Source organism: Amblyomma maculatum, chromosome 7 (assembly GCF_055883805.1).
Source record: "Amblyomma maculatum isolate TAMU_Amacu chromosome 7, ASM5588380v1, whole genome shotgun sequence".
Classification (NCBI taxonomy): domain Eukaryota; kingdom Metazoa; phylum Arthropoda; class Arachnida; order Ixodida; family Ixodidae; genus Amblyomma; species Amblyomma maculatum.
Window position 1 is genome coordinate 119865189 of NC_139350.1, and position 17811 is coordinate 119882999.

Sequence of the window (17811 nt, forward strand, 5' to 3'; positions counted from 1 at the left end):
TTGTGACGGCGTGCGGTGTGGTTATAGTGTGCAGTGTTCATTCTACTTGTGTTCCTTGTGTGTTGTGTACGCCTAGCAGTGAGACCAGTGAAGCACATGGGAATAGCGCCAACATCGAGGCAGTCAGTGCCGGGGAATTCAGCTAAGAAGCGCGGCAAATACGCAACGATGACAATGGCGAAGAAGATCGCCGTGATCCATCAAGTGCAGAATGGCCACCTGCAGCCCGGGAGTTCAGCATCTCGAAGCAGACTGTGTCAGACTATATGAAAAACAAAATAAAGATTTTCAACGAATTATTGAAGTCTTCTTCCAGCGCTGGAAAGAAAAAATTTCAGAGAGGGTAGCCACCCGAAGCTCGAAGAAGCGCTCCACATGTGGCTGTGTGCGACAGTTGCAAAGAGGATCCCAGTGTCGGCCGATCTTCTGAAACAAAAGGCGGAGGCCCTCGCACTGCGAATGAACATCGAAGGCATTAAGTTTAGCGATGGCTGGCTCCGTAATTTTAAGAAGAGGTATGACCTCACTTTAAAGAAGTTGTGCGGCGAGAGTGGTGCCGTGGACCAGACTCTTGTAACAAATTACCACTCCGACAGACTGGAGTCGCTGCTGGACCGATTTTCGCCTGATGATGTCTTCAATTGTAATGAAACAGGCCTTTTTTATAAGATGTTACCCGAGAAGACACTGTCCGTGTCTGGCGACCCCTGCCAAAGTGGAAGGCATAGCAAAGACCGGGTCACAGTGATGGTTGGCAGCAACATGTCGGGAAACGAAAAGCTCCCGATTCTTATGATTGGAAAATCAAAGAGCCCGAGATGCTTCAAGGGGGTAAAAACATTGCCCGTGTGGTATGAAGCCAACTCGAAAGCTTGGATTACGCAGAATCTTTTCACTGCCTGTGTATGCAAGCTGGACCGGAAATTGAAGGCCCAAAATCGCAAGGTGTTACTCTTTGTGGACAATTGCGGTGCACATAGCCATACTGATGACCTGGAATCCATTCAGTTGGAATTCCTGCAACCAAACACGAGTGTCCTTCAACACATGGACCAGGGTGTGATTCAAAATTTGAAGGTGCTCTACAGAGCACGCTTGCTGAGCCGCATGGTTCTGTGCATTGACGCCGGCAAGCAGTATGCTGTAACTCTGCTGTTGGCGATTAGCATGCTTGCTGACGCCTGGAAGGCAGTGACTGGAGCCACACTCTGAAACTGCTTTCGGCATGTTGGATTTGTTGGAGTTGTGAAGCGGATGCCGCGGCCCAGGATCTCCCGTACGACATACCACAGATGGCGAACGTGTTGCAAGACTTGCGCAGTGGCAGCAGGGTGATCCCAGACGCAGTCACCTTTGAGAACTTTTCAAAAGCCGACAGTGCAGCACTCATATGCGCGGAGCTGGACGATGACAAGATAATTCGTCAGGTGTCTGCTGTCCCGCCTGATGACGAATCTGAGTCGGAGGACGACACAACACCTGTTCCGCTACCGTCGCACGCGGACCTTGTGAATGCGGTGACGATGCTTGCAGCTGCCTACAGTGACAGCACGACCCTTTACGAGATTCAAGCCGATCCGATTGCTTGCAAACGGAGGAGTGTCCACCAGCGTATTCACAATTTTTTCCAGCCAATTGTGGAGGCTTGAATAAGTGCATAGGGCATGCCAGTGCATAGAAATAAAGTTTTCTTTTTTGGTTTCTATTGTTTCTTTGGACGGTGTGTCGAGAAACGTGAGGGCAAACGCAGACGCACGCACGCGAAGAGGCAGCTACGGCGGCGAACGCAAAACAAAGGAAAAAAAAATCACGCGCTGGTCTCGTCAGCCAATGGGAAAAGCGGAAAGGCGCGCTTGAAAAGTGCGCCGCCTGACAGCCAATCAGAGACCATAAATGGTTTTTGGAAAACCGACACTCGCAGCCAATCGGCTTGTGCGACGCCATTTTGAGATAGCGCAAATTGCGCACAAAGAAAACAGCTTCAAACCAAGCCCAGGATGGGGGCGGGAATTTCGAACAAATTTTCTCCTCTCGGGGGGCATTTCGCGGCTGCCGTGATGTTTTGAAAACAGATTTTACTGCATTTCCTGACCGAATTCAGCGTTAATATTTTGAGTGCAGGTGCTCGAAAGGTTAAACCTTCGGAAAAGGGGCTTTTCTCAAAATCAATTTTTTTTACCATTTTCGACCGTTCCAAGACCCGCGTCTCCCCTTAAGCGTTTTAACATTGCCCCCTCCAAAAAATCATTGCTTGAGATGCTAACAAGGTTTGCATCACAGTCCTTTGGCAAATGATGCTGCCTATACGTATGCAAACCCTGAGACGAGAGAAATTCGTGATATGAAACTGCACAGGAACGCACATTCTTATTTTTAGTTGATCCCACTGTGCCGGGTATAGTATGCCTGAGGCAGCATGTAGTTACCAGCATACTGCATGCCAAAAAGCATGGGACATGTTCATTACATTAAAAAGAGGAGGTGCATTCATTATGTGAGTAAATAATGCATTTAGGCCATTTTCTACTGCTTTGCACACAAGTCTTTGCATAGGTAACAAGGTCTCACAGTGCACAAAAGCACAAAGTCCTCTTAAGGGGGGACGCTGGCTTTGAAAGTCGAAAAATCGCGAAAAAGTCTGCTTTTCAAAAAGTACATATCTGGGTTGTACATGTTATAAACTACCTTTTCTATAATTATAAACGCCTAATTCATCGTGGAACTGCTTTAAATTAAATATACAACTGGGCGCGGCAGCGCCAGAGTCGCGAGCGAACGGCAAAAGTACCCAAACTTCGCACGCACGCCATTTTTCTGCCGCTGAACCGAGCGCCACCATCTTGGTCTTGTTTTGTTTGTGAATGCTTGCCCTTTTCCATGTTGCCTTCGGCGGCGGCATCCGCGGCGTAACAGAAGCATGGCTCGCTTGTGATTGGGGGCCTCACAGGGATTGTTCAGCTTCCCGCGTCTCGAATTCGGGCTGTGATTGGACAAAGCGCGCGCTCCGTGAGAACGCGGGGCATCGCGCGACTGCTATTGGCTGCTGCGCGCGCTGACGCGGTGGCCCCTCCCCGGCGCGTCGTCTGCTCCGGCTGCCTACTGTGCTGGCGTTCTTTGTGCGCTAGCTGAATCGCTTCATGTTTCGCATTTTTGAGATCGCCGTGATCATTGCTCGTTACAGATTCTGATGGCGTGTTTTGAACGGCTTTGTGCACCTTGTGGATTGTCGCACGGTCGGCCACGATGCGCGCTAAGAAGTTCAAAACACTGCATACGTCGTCGTTCTGTGAATGCCGTCCGAATCACGAAGTTAGCGAAGCACCTTGCCAACGGTCGCGGAGACGCTTCTATTAGTGCTGTCTCTGCTAGACCACTATTAGACCGACTGCGCTGCCACTTCCAACTGCGTATATTTCACGTCAACGTAAGGAGCCGGCGTTTGAAGCATGCCTGCTGTACCGACCATATCAACCTCTGCGATCTCGGCCTCGCGTATCGAGTCTGTCATCGCAAGCGATAACGCGTCGTCAGCGTCGTCCACTGTTCGCATGGAAATGCACTTTCCGAGAGAATCGGGGAGGTGGAGGCACAACATGCTGCAGTGAAAAACAAACTTTAGACTTGAAAATGCTGTTTTAAACTTCAAGGGCCATTTTCTCAAAATGAATTTTTTTCAAGGTATAGTTGCTTATTCCCGCGGTATCTCTGGAACCACTAATCGGATTCCCACCTGCTTTTTTTTATTGTGTGCCTGAATAAATTTCCGAGGGCAAGACAAGCTCATTTTTTCAAAATATTGAGTCTGCAATTTATAATAAACAATCAAAATTAGGCTAATGCAAGTCCAATTAGTGGCACTAACCTCAATGCACTGCTAAAATTTTTCAGCAGGGAAATTAAAAAAAAGGGCTCTGCCTTGCCCTGTGGTACCTATTCAGGAACCTTCATAATGAATTTCATAGTGCCAATGCATTTTGCAAGTTCACCAGGCATGGTACAAGGAACCCATGTGAACCATTCTGATATACTTCTGTAACTTCAGTACCAATGTGCGCAGCTCCATGAAACTTTGCAGTTATTCAAATGGCTGTGCCCTGAGTCTACCCTGAAAATTTCATTTCAACAAAAAAGTTGGTATTCAAAGGTAGCCTCCCCCCTTAACATGAAATGAAATGAGACTTAGAATTTGTGCACATAGATGTTCCCGGATTTCGTAACAGTGACACTGGTTGGTAAAACATTTAAGTGGGGAGGCTACCCTTGAACACCAACTTTTTTATTTCTTGAGGTATATTAATGAAATTTTCAGGGTATGCTCATAGTACACACATTTGAAGAACTACCAAGTTTCATGGAACTGGGCTCATCAGTTCTCAAGTTAGAGGAGTATATCAAGATAGTTTACATAGGTCCCTAGGGGCAGGCCTGGAGAATTTGCAAAATGTGCTAGCAGTGTGAAATTTGTTATGGTCATTCCTGGATAGTTTCCCCAGGGCAAGACAATTCCTTTTTTTCGAATTTCCTCTCTGAAAATTTTTAGCACAACCCCAAATTTAGTGTTAAAATTTACACCTGACTTAACGATATTTTAATTGACTGCCTCTAATCACACATGAAATATTTTGAAAAAAAAAAAACGAATTGTCTTGCCCTCAGAAATTTACTTAGTATGTAACAAAAAAAAACCCATGAAAATCCAACAAGCGGTTCTTGAGCTATGACTTTCCCTAGCAGCCACACCGTGCAAAAAATTGATTCTGAGAAAACTGCTCTCAAGGGTTGAGAGAACAATAACTTTTTTTGTTGCTCAAGTTATCATGATGAAATTTTCAGGACAGGCTCATGACATTAACAAATGAAAAACTACCAAGTTTCATAGAACTGTGCATGCTAGATTTCAAGTTACAGAAGCATATCAAATTGGTTCGGATAGGTCCTTTATATCAAGCCTGGAGAAATTGCGAAGGGCACTGGCATTGTGCAATTTGTCATGCTAATTCCTAGACAGGTTCCTCAGGGCTAGACAAAGCCCTTTTTCTAAATTTTCTTGCTGAAAAATAGCATAGCACTGGATTTTTTGTTATCAATTAGACCTATGTTGATTAATCAAATTAATTATGACAAATTCCAGACATAATATTTTGAATACATGGGCTTGCCTTGCCCTCAAAAATTTATTCAGGTACAGTCGAGCCCACTTACAACGGCCCCACTTAAGACAAGCACTCGCTTATCACGAACAAGTCCGGAGCGACCGTCAAAATATACATTAGGGCTATGGCGCTCCGTCTCAGCTACAACGAACATCTGTGCGACTAGCCGATCGGCTACAGCGAACGCCTTGCTGCCGCGGACCACTTTCCACATGCTGAGATCCGTCGATCCTGTGCTCTGCAAGCCGCGACAATCCGCATTCCCGATTCCCCCGCGGCATTTCGTGTCCCCCCTTAAACTGAAGCATTCCTACCCTATCTGCTCAACAAAAAAAATACTTTCACAGCCTTAGGTCTAGAGATACCGGCGCCGTTCTGACACAAAATGCTTGTACTGCACCATACTACATATGTCACATACAACAGATTAGGATATCCAATAAAGCACATTATGATTCAAGCACCCAATTGGACTCAACTGACTTTCAATGTCCTTAATATTACTCTCGTCTCATTTTAATGACAATGAAGGCTTCAGGTAGCTGCAAAAAAGCTTGTGCCCATATAAAAAAGAAAAAGGGGGTGGAGCATAACTAACCCACAACACAATACACATACATTGCTATTTTGACTGCCTTGCTTCGCTGGAAATCCCACTTCGTCCTTTACAGGACTAGTTTTCTGACCATTGGGTCTGGGTAACCCCGAGCCTTTGTCCTCTGCAGGTCTCTCTTTAGGTGTGGGCAGCAAGCTCCTAAAAAGAAATAATAATGAAACGACAATCATCAAAGAAAATGCCAGGAAGAAAAACAAAAACAGAAGTGAAGCATGTTACATAATACAATAGCCTACATGATATTGATGACCCCCCCCAAACATTTTTACTGCTTTTTCTTTTTTACGAAGTATTTCGATGTGAGCAGATCCTTCAGGTTCAACCTTAGCTGAACTATAAAGAACATACAGTACATAGTACACTGCACTAACTCCGAGGTTTCTTCACCCAACTAAACTTCCTTTGAAAAGAATTCAGACTTTTTCAGTTCAGGGGACTAGACATTCGGCTCCAGTGGGAAAATTCTGGGCATGAACCCAATGTTTATGGAACCAAATGCTTATGATGTGCAGACTGCTATACAACCGGACTAACTCCGTGAGCCAGCTCAGCCGCTAACATGAGAAGAAACTGTATCAAGCAAAATATCAGGTCAACGCACCTCTTTGGCTCGCAAGACTGCTTGTGCTCAGGCCAGTCCTTCAGCTGACATTCTGGTGAACAGTAGAACGCCTCGCACACATAACACAGGAACTCAGCTGAAAATGAACAACAATAAGAAAGCATGGAAAATATTATCCAGTCCAACAAAAAACTGGCGCTCACAGTGACTATGCGCCATTTGTGAAGCCCCTTGAAGTTTGACTCGAAAAGGCATGGTTGTAGCCTGCAGCACTTCACTTATACAGTAGAATCTCGATGATACGATTACGGCTGGTACGAATTTCGGGATGATACGAATTTTAAGAATGCTTTGAACGGACTACATTGTAAAGAATACGTTAAGATTCGGGGTGATACGAAGAGTTTCTGAACCTGCCGCGGTTGATACGAACGTGCAAACCAGTCGTGCATGCGAGCGGGCCGGCGCGGCTGGCCTCAAGAGGGTAACATAACCGACGCGGCCGCCGCCAACTCCCTCCCCCCTCCCCCCGCCGCGAATGATAGGAACGTTCCCTTCCCCCCGCCGCAAATGATAGGAACGAACGTTGTACAAACGCACAAAGCCACCGAGCAGCTCAGCGCAAGAGCTCACAGGGGGAGAGGGTACCCACCGCGGCCGCTGCCTCTCCTCTCCAACGCCTCTCACCCCACTAGCCACCCTACTCCCCCCTCCCTTTCGTAGCAAACCGACGAGCACTAGACAAGGACGGCCAAGGCGAAGCACGTGCCCAGTCGTGTACGTCACTCATTCGCTGGCAGCTCATTGGTCTATCGAAAAGTTGTCTCGCCGGCTGTTCCCAGGAGGACTGTGACGCTGGCTGCCGCTACAGTAGTTCTCCGGTTCTCCGTTCGCCGCTTCTTTCTGTCGTTCGCTGTGACGTGAACTGCCCAAACGTTAGAAAGACGCAAGCGTTCGCTGCTGCCGAAATGTCGCGGAAGCGTAAAGCCCTTTCTTTTAAGGAAGAGCTTGAAGTGCTGAAGAGTGTCGACTTAGCAAAAGAGCTAGGGTTGGCACCGTCAACATTCTGCAACATTGTTGGATAGCGAGATGTCATCTTGAAGAATGTGCAGCACTTCGGTGCGAACGTGAAGCAGGCTAAAACAGCGACCCATGTCAAGCTGGAAGAGGTTCTGCTGACTTGGTTCCGCGAAGTGACAGCGGCCGGCGTCAACGTGGACAGCAAGGTGCTACGTGAAAAAGCCGACACCGTCGCGCTTTCGCTTGGAATTGAAAATTTCCAAGCGTCTGGGGGATGGCTGCACCGGTTTAAGGAGCGGCACGGACTTGTCTGCCGGGTCGTCTCAGGTGAAGGCAAGAAAGTGGATCAGTCAGCTGTAGATGAGTGGCTGAACACGCTGCCGGCGCTGATTTCGGAGTACGCGCCACGTGACATATTTAATGCCGACGAGGCAGGCCTCTTTTTCAACCTTCAACTAGAAAGAAGTTTGTGCTTAAAAGGCCAGGCATGCCAGGGCGGCCAGAAAAGCAAGGAGAGAGTAACAGTACTCTTTTGCTGCAACTCGGATGGATCAGAGAAACTCCAGCTTACCGTCATCGGTAAGTCGAAGAAACCGAGGTGTTTCCGATTGGCGGAGCGTTTGCCTGTCTTTTACAAAGGCAACCGAAAGACGTGGATGACTGGAGATTTTTTCCGCGAGTTCTTGACAAGCCTTGATCGGAAAATGGCGTCAAGAAACCGGAAAAGTTTGCTTTTCGTGGACCAGTGCTTTGCCCACCCAAAGGAAATGACATTCAATAACGTGAAAGTCAGGTTCCTGCCGGCGAACACTACCAGCCATCTTCAGCCACTGGACGCTGGGATAATTAGAAATGTGAAACATCATTTCAAAGGACTTCTAGTGAGGCGTCTGCTGGCAAAAATTGACCGTAAAGAAGCAAACTTGCGGATCAGTCTCTCAGATGCTTTGCACTTTCTAGCCATGTCGTGGGATAGTGTAACTTCAGACACAATCTCGAACTGTTTTAGAAAGTGCGGATTTGCCATCGGACTTGCTGCGGCTTCGGCAGGAGATTGTCAAGAGCCAGACGAAGACCTCACGATTGATGGCTGGGACAATCTGGAAACTGAAGCTTCGGTTCGGGACTTCGTTACCGCGGACGACAATGTCGCGACCTGTGGGCTGAGGTCTATTGAAGACTTGGTCAATGAAGCGAATGATTGCGAAAGTGAGCCTGACAGCGATGGTGACGCTGATGACGAGTGTGATCAGCCACCGTCAAAGGCAGACACTCTTCACGCTTTGGACGTTCTGCGCCGCACCGTAAGTGCCAGCAGCGTGAGCAACGAAACCGCGGCACGGTTTTATGCCTTTCAGGCGGATCTTGTCCGCGACATCAACAGCAAAAAAGTGCAGACAAGCATTATGGACTTTTTCGGCCGCAAGTAGTTCGCCATAATAAACTTTGGTTCATTTTCAATTCATTCCCATGTGGATGTTGACTTGTTTTGAATCATACGAATTCGGGATGATACGAATATTTTGCGTGCTCCCTTGCAATTCGTATCATCGAGATTCTACTGTACGTGGGAGGGGTTATAGATGCCAAAGAGATGCAAGCTGCATTCGTACCCACAAAGAAGACCTGCATTTCGTTACTCCTGATCCAACAGTTCAATGCCTTTTCTTTCTGCTCATTGAAGAGCAAAGCTGATTATATGATGCTACATCTAACAACAGCACATTAAGCGACATGCAGTAGAATCCCTGCGATACAAATCTGGTTGATACAATTTCTGGATGATCTGAATTCGATCAAGTCTGAGTGCATTGTATACAATGTGCCGAATTTCAGAGGTTCTGAATACGTTCCCACACCCCTACGGATGACACGACCTCACGAATGAACCCCGATCACAGGCTAGAGTACTACGCACTGGCCACACATCGATAACTCCATGATCGCCAATTGTGAGCATTTTGCAGCAGCACGTGGCCCGCACGTCGCCACTATTATAATCACCTGTATTTCTGTATGCGTAAGGAAGTTTTCGCCGGTGCGTGACCTGCACATCAACGCTGCGACTCCCTGTTGCACTTTACACACCACGAGAAATGGGCGACGTAAACGGCCAGCACACCAATGACTCCACGATCACTAGTCGTGATGTACGCACAGGGAGCAGTTTGAGGTGGCGTGTGGCCAGTGCGTCACTGACGTTGCATTGTAACAACAATTAAGTCGCCTTGTAAGCACCGCGAGAAGTTCGCGGAACCGTGTGGCCTGCTATCGCCGATGTAACAATAGTCTCTCGTACTGTATGCAACCCGAGTGGCAAACTGTGGCAGCGCGGCCATAAACATATCCGCATAAATGCCTTTTCCATGCTTCTGTACACTGATTATTGTCTGTTTTCATTAAAAAACCTTTTTTCGCAACCCCATGAGATCCATATCAACCAGGTTCTACTTTATTACTTGAACTCTAAGACAGAAGCTGACAGACTTTTTGGACTTCAAGTTTCAGACTTTCCCAAGGTAACATCATATCTCATAAGAACATGTACATACAGTCGACGACCGATATTTCGGACACCCAATTTTTCGGACATGCTTGATTATTCGGACTTTTTGCCCGCCCCAGGACATACCTTATACAGTCAATGTATTATGCGGCTCATAATTTCGGACACTCTAGGGAGGGCTATTTGATTTTTCGAATATTTAAAGTGTCAGCCAGGTCAGCTGCCACACATTTTGAGCGGTGTCGCCGTCATCTTGTTTGTTTACTTTTTCCTTCTATAGCCTCGAAACCAGTGCCAGCATTGCGTGCCGCTACTCTACTAAGCTGACACTGGATCGAGGCTATATTATTTGCCTAGCAGCTTCCGCTTCCGGAACAACGGCGCTGCCGGAGTGCTTTTTTTTTTTCTTTTAGCTTGATCGCTTCAACTGCCTGTTCCTCTGTGTTTGCTGTGCCTTTCACGTGCGTTGCAGAGCGTGGCGAGTAGGCCTAGCCATGATCATTCTGCGTTCTGTCGCTACTGCGGTCGCTACTGTGGCTTGTATTTAATTGTATTGGCTTCAGTTCTGAAGCTGTTCCAAATTATATGAGGAGCTTTTTTTTTTTTTTTTTTTTTTGCATGCAACGCGGCAGCGAGAAAGCACTCAACGGAGTCTGTGTTGTGATCCAGTGGTTCGTAATGGAGATGGAAGCAATCATCGATACTGTCGTCGGCCTCAAAGGCACCCATAAAGCGAGACAAGTACCTCACCATGTCGACGGCGAAGAAAGCGGCTATTGTGAAGCTCGTGGAACGTGGCCGATCACAGGCAGACGTCGCGAAATAGTTCTAGATTTTGAGACAAACTATTTCGGACTAAATGAAGAACAAGCAAAAGATTTTGGAAGCAGCGGAGAAGTCGACTGGGTGTCATCAGAAGAATGTAAGCAAAGGCACCTACCTCAAGCTCGAGGAGGCCCTCATCGTATGGCTCAAGTCAACAGTGGCCAGCAAGGTTCCCGTCTCCGGTGGCCTCCTCAAACAAAAAGCTGGGACGATGGCGCTTCAAATGAATATTGAAAGTTTTAAGGTGAGCGACGGCTGGCTATGAAATTTCAAGAAGCTTTTCTACCTGTTTTAAAAAACTGTGCGGCGAAAGTGCAGCTGTTGATTTGAGTGTTGTCGCAGACTACCGCTCTGAGAAGCTACAGTCGCTCTTACAAGAGTACTCGCCGAACGACACGTTCAACTGCAACGAGACCGGACTTTTTTTTTAAGCTTATGCCGGAGAAGACCCTTGCCTTTGCTGGTGACCTCTGCCATGGTGGAAAACACAGTAAGGAGCGGGTTACAGTTTTGGTCGGCAGCAACGTGTCGGGGACAGAAAAACTGCCGATGCTCGTCATCGGCAAGTCGAAAGCCCCAAGGTGCTTCAAAGGCGTAAAGACCCTGCCTGTCTTGTATGAGGCTAACAAGAAGGCGTGGATAACACAGCAGCTTTTTGAAAGCTATGTGCAAAAACTGGACCGTAAGTTTGACCAAGAAAGCCGCCGAGTTTTGTTGTTCGTTGACAACTGCGCTGCACACAGGCACGTTCACAACTTGAAGGCTGTGCGCGTCGAGTTTTTGCCACCGAACACGACAAGTGTCCTGCAGCCGATGGACAAAGGTGTGAACCGAAACCTCAAGGTGAACTATCAGTCCCGCTTGCTCTCGCGTGTGGTGGTGTGCCTCAACAGTGGGAAAACCTACTCTGTCAATTTGCTTGGAGCACTTAGTATGCTCGCCGATGTGCAATTGCTTCCACCACGCGGAATTTGTGCTGAAAGACGAGTCGGCTGCTTTGGACGAGGAAAGTCGTCAAGAAGCTGTCTGGCGGTGAGCAGCTCGTTGACGACCTTCGCGCTGCAGGTGTCGAAATTCCATCGACTGTCTCATTTTCAGAGTTCGCAAACGTGGACCAGGAGTTGGAACTGTGCGCTGGGTTCACAGATGCCGAAATTATTCGTCAAGTGCATGCAGAGTCTGAGAGCGGCGACGACAACGATTCACCTGCAGCAGCGCAGCCGACGCAAGCTGAGCTGATGCAAGCGGTCACAACCCTTTAGTTGCCTTATGGCGACACTACGACTCTCACCGAAATTCGGGCGGACCTGTTATCACGGAAGCGGAGCGTGGTGCAGAAAAGCATTTATGACTTTTGCCTGCCTCAAGGTCAATAAACTGAGCTTTTTTGGTGCACATTTGGTTTTCGGACTGCCTGATTTTTCGGACATTTTCACAGTCCATTGAGAGTCCGAAAAATCAGTCGTAGACTGTAATCGGCCATAATATAAAGCCCACTGCAGCAATGTGTTTCTCATTGTTGCCACTTAAGTTGACTGCACTTTTCATCCCCATAAAGCTCTCACAAGAAAGAACACACAAGTATAGCAGCAATGGAAACTGGACAAGTCTGGACAACAGTGACAGCACCCGGCGCAGCTCTGCATTGGTAACCATTCAGGTTTTCCCATGCCAGGTTTATGAAAGTCAGCACAGCATTCGACTGCTGCCAGACATTCACAAATCGTCGAGCACTATTTGAAAATTCCAAAATACAGTAAAAGCTCGTTAATTCGGACTTCTAGGGACCGTAAGATATGTCCGAATTAACCGAATGTCCGAATTATCGAGAGAACAAAAAAAAAAAAAAAAAGAAACATGCACGATTTTATCTCAACATACCTTTATTACTTAAAGTAATCACGGATGCTTGTCTGCTTTCCCGCAGAAACCTGCGCGGATACTATTTTCCTCAGTCCTTCCAGGTGCTCAGCAGCGCGCATGCCATCTGCAGTGCCCCAACAAAATTCCTCTAACACAACGAGGGCCTCTACTGCTTCCTTCACAGTGCGAGGGGGCCGAGGCTGCTCCTCTCGTAGCCCCTCTTCCTCCACCGAATCTTCGCCGTGCAGTACATCCCGGACAATTTCTTCCTCAGAGAGCCGGCTGTAGCAACGCCGTCATCAATGCTGATGTAATCGGTGAGTGTCGCCGCATCCGGCAGCACACCTCCGAAATCCGGGCAGTCATCTGCATTGTCGTCTGGTGACACTTCTGCCACTGTGTCACTGCAGGGCTCAGGCAAAACGAAGCCACTGTGTCGAAAACAGTTAGCGATGACGTGCGCAGGCGTGTTCTTCCAAACGTAGGCAAGAATGTTGACCGCGCTCAGAAGATCCACGTCGTACTGCTTACCGACTTCATTGCACAGTAGCATGCGTTCCAGCACGCGCCTGCGATATTTAGTCTTCACATACTGAATTATACCTCGGTCCATCGGTTGGAGGGCCGATGTAGTGTTGGGCGGCAAAAAAAAAACTACTGTTATGTGCACTACAGTTGTCAGGGATAATTAACACCTTGCGGTTCTTTGCGGAAAACTGTCGGTCTAACTTTTGTATCCAGCCGCGAAAAATTTCCGATGTCATCCAGGCCTTTTTATTAGCCCGGTACTCCACCGGAAGAGCAGGCACGTTCTTAAAGCATCGTGGCTTTTGTGACTTTCCAATGACAAGCAGCAAGCGCTCTGTCCCTGTCATGTTTGTGGCTAAAAGAACGGTGACTCGTTCTTTACTCCTTTTTCCTCCGATGCAGGGATCTCCTTTCATTGTCACAGTCTTGTCAGGCAATGCCTTAAAGAAAAGTGCTGTTTCATCAGCATTAAAAATGTCATATGGATCATATGCTGCGATATGTTCCAGCAGCTGAGCGTTCTTCCAGTTTTTGGCAACATCTTCGTTGACGGCACCTCTTTCGTCGCACACAGTCTTGAAAACGAGACCATGTCTGTCTCTAAAGCACGCACACCACCCTTCTGACGCTTTCAATCCATCGATATGCATCATCAGTGCAAACCTCTCGGCCTGCACCATGATGAGGGGTCCACTCAAAGGGAGGTTTGCATCACGGGAGTTGACACCCACCGAAGCAAGGCTTCTTCCAACTCCGGATGAGCTGCTGTTCGCAGACGCTTTCTTGACGCTTGGAACTTCTCACTTTCGAACGCCTGAAGAATCTGTTCTTCATTTTTTACATATGTGCTTAAAGTACTCCTTTTAACGTCATATTTTTTCATTGCTTCTTGTCGAGAGAGCCCGTTCTTAAGGGCCCGCAAAATTTCCACTTTGGTAGCCAAGTCCTTGGCCTCGTAGCTCTTCGGCCGTTTCGCCGGTGTTGCCATCGGGGGCGAGTGCGGTGATACCAGCGCACAACAGAGAAGCAATGAGCCGCACTAAAGCGAGCAGTCTTCAATACAACAGCGTAGCGCACCGACAGCAGCAAAACGACAAAATGGCACCGCCAGTAACGTCGACTCGTGAAAAAACAAGAAAAAGCGCCCATCCAGCCACAAGTCGAGCCAAGTTGATTAATTGATGTCCATGGCAATGCTGCTTTTGGGTATCGCTGTTGCGCCACGTTCGTCTTATTTTCGTTTTCGAGCCTCGGTAGCTGCCCGAAGTTGTCCGAGTTATCCGTTGTGTGGTCAAATCCGTCCGAATTAACGAGAGTTTCGTCCCATAGACTCCTATACATAATTCTGGGGACCAGGCGCCAAGGTCGAACTATCCGATTTTCCAAATTAATGGGAGACGAATAACCGACCTTTTACTGTATACAGACGAACCCGGATATATCGAACTCGAAGGGGATCGTGGAATAGTTCGATATATCGATAATTCGATATACAAAAATCGGCTTGTGACGGCCCTTACGATGCGAAAAAACGATACCGTATTTGTCGCGTAATCAACCCACTCACATAATGAACCCACCCTCCACTTTTGCACCAGAGAATTTAAAAAAAAAAAAAGGCGTTAAGGCCAGCTCGCTCACATGCAAGCGATTGAGCGATCTCAGCAACGAGCAGCAGCGACAGAGCGTAAAAATTTCAAACTTGTTGGAACAGCGTCCCTCTCGCTGCTCGAGCCACCGCGGCAGCTCAAAACAAGGTTTCTGTGTCGCCGCGGCAGAAATCGCGAGCGTTTTCGCTTGCATGTCGATGACGCGCGTCAGTCCATTTCGGTCCTCTCATCCACAGCTCATTTCTTGGCAGCGTGCCAAGATGCTGCGCCACGATAATGTCGGGGCGCGTTTATCTTTTGATAGCTCCTGCGGTGGCGGGGAGCAAGCTTGGCAGAGTGCCCGCGAAGGCTTGATTGCACAAGCCTGGTTCGATTTATCACGCCTCATGATCGCAGCAGCTGACGCGTGCTTTCGTTGATTCATACATGCAAGGATAAACGACTCCCGCAAAAAAAAAAAAAAAACCTGCCGCTTTTCAACGTCCGAACAGCACGATAAGAAAGGATGACTCGCAAAACAAAAACAAAAAAAAAGAGAGAGAGCTGCCGCTTTTTAACGTCCGCAGGCGCCATAGCCACGTCAGCCGCCGCGCGCAGAGGGTTCGCAACAGACGCCTGTCTGAAAATGGGCTGAGCTGCCTTGAGGCATGCGTAGCGCGTGCTGAAGGAGAGAGATAGCTCGGCAAAAGGATGGGCACATCCTTGCAAACGTAATGTGTTGGCTAGCGGGAAACGATGAAACGATAATTGCAGATGCGCGCCTTTGGGGAATGGGCTCGGCGCTGCCCAGACCAGCCGTCGCTGAACTTTCCCCTCTCATTTCTTCCGCGCGTGGCGTTGCAAACGGCCAAGGGTGATGCGATCGTTTTTGGGGAAGGCACACTTTCCAGTGCGTGGTGCGGAGTTCGATATATCGAACGACCGGTGAAATTAAGTTCGATATATGACGCGGCTTTTCTATACTTTTACATGGGATTTTCAAGGGGATACTGCGTGAGTTCGCTATAACCAAATTCGATGTATCCTGGTTCGATATAACCGGGTTCGACTGTATAAACTTCTCAAATCAAACATGAACCAAAACCAACACATTCGATTTATGTTAAAAATTTTAAATATTTCAATCGCCCCTATTTGGAATACATTTATTGAGCACTGAAAGAACTACTCAGACACTCACCCACTTTAGTATGCAAGCTACCTGAAGAAATGCGGCTTCATACCAAATAAAGAGCACTGCAGAATCTGCATTGGAGTAATGCGAAAGCATGAATGCTGCTGTTGGTTGCTTCTGGTTGCTTAATTCACTTCTTGTTTACCCATTGGTGCTTTCAAATTGCATGCCAATCCCTTCCTATGCCCTTTTTTGGCTCTACTTCCGGTTGAGTGATGTCACCATCCCTTGACATCACATTATTTCCCTGCTTGTTTACCCATTTTAGTCTTTGATACTTTCAAATTGCGCACCAATCCCTACTTATGCCTTTTTTCGGCTCTACTTCTGGTTGCGTGACGTCACATCCTTGACATCACATTATTTCACTTCTTGTTTCCTTTTTTTTAATCTTCGGTACTTTGAAATTGCGTGCCAATCTTTTCCTATGCCCCTTTTTTGGCTCTACTTCTGGCTGCATGAAGTCACATCTTTGACGTCACCCTAATTGACTAATTTAATTTACTATTTTAGTATTTGCTACATTCAAATGTGGTGCCAAGCTATTCGCTAATGAGACCATTTTTGCCTTTATCATTTTTTGCCTTTAATTAATTACCTAATTAACCTATTGGCCTAATTATTTTTTCGCAGCTAGCATTAAATCACCCTCTAACAATTGACACCACTCATTAACTTCTACGACTTGTCAATTAAAACTGCTGTGGACAACTTACATTTTTGCCTGTAATTAATTACCTAATCAACTTATTGGCCTAATTATCTTTTCTGCAGCAACATTACGTCAGCCTCTATCGATTGACACCACTCATTAACATCTAACACTTCTCAATTACCCACAATTGCTGCGGACACGATCTGCCGACAGAAATCTGAACATAGCAAAGTAACGCTTTCGCATTAAGGCAATGAAAGGCATCCAATTTGAGCACAAAACCTGCTGTACATTGACAATGAAAACAACGCAAAGAACGAAAGTCACTTACAGTATGCACCACAAAGGACACACTCTTGCTCGGAATTTTCCAATATGACCACCTTTCGCACCTCCTCCCCCTGGCCACTGGCTTTGATAGAAACCTGCACATTCCCTGCGTCTGCGTCAGGGGGCCAATGATCATCACTGTCAGCCAAAATGGAGGTCTGAACTGAGGTGTCGGAAGAAAAGCTGCTTCGGCTACTTCGGTCACTGCTACTGCCACTGGTGCAGTACACTCGTCGCTTGCCTGGCTTGGGCCCCACATCTACGCGGATGGTCTTAAGCTGTAAGCAAAGAACAGTGCAGTGAGTAGGGGCAGTACTTTGAAAGGAAAAATGCATACCTGCAGCCGCATGTTTATGGAACACAATACAATTGGCTCACAGAGGGACCGGACATTTTTGTTCCAGTTATCAAGAGCCCCTCTAAACATGATTTGCTTCATGGCTACCTGTGCACGCAAATAGCATTTAGCCACTACTTCTTTATGCAGGCGCAGCTAAAAGCATAAACGAAACAATAGGGGGAAGGAATAGATATGTTTACTCCAGCAGCTGTCTCCAACAGGTTGTCCAAGCGAAAAAAGTAATCAACATTGTCTGAATGCAACGGAGATAACTATACACTAATAATGAAACCTAAAGGGACTGCAAAATACAGTCTTGCCCCGTTAATATGACCCCAGTTAGTAAGGACGACCCGAATTATAGACAGTTTTTCTGGGGACGAAACTTTTTCAGTGTACTTATGCCTCGTCAATATGGAAACTCGCTGTCTGGACAATGGCCAGGGGAAGAATGCACACGGCCCACTTGGGCCCATGTATTTTTGTCTCTGTAATATGGACAGCGCTGGAAAAAAAGCAGAGGAGTCCGATTGCAAGTTAAAGAAGGGCACGCCGGCCGCGAACCTACGCAACAGCCGATACGGCTGGATGCCTGAACGATTCCTGTGGGGTTGAAAAGAACAAAAGCG

General features: G+C 47.3%; 1 protein-coding gene across 5 annotated transcripts in view; it reads right to left on the reverse strand.

Annotated features, from left to right (window-relative positions):
- Positions 1-17811, reverse strand: part of LOC146184560 (tudor domain-containing protein 1-like) — a 279793-nt gene that overhangs the window by 186057 nt on the left and 75925 nt on the right. For all 5 annotated transcript variants that reach the window (XM_084609423.1, XM_084609424.1, XM_084609425.1 and 2 more), the window contains exons 5-7: positions 16844-17120; positions 6371-6467; positions 5772-5907 (exon numbers count right to left, since the gene is read on the reverse strand). In XM_084609423.1, coding sequence (XP_084465549.1) covers positions 5772-5907; positions 6371-6467; positions 16844-17120 — 510 coding nt within the window. The remainder of the gene's footprint in view (positions 1-5771; positions 5908-6370; positions 6468-16843; positions 17121-17811) is intronic.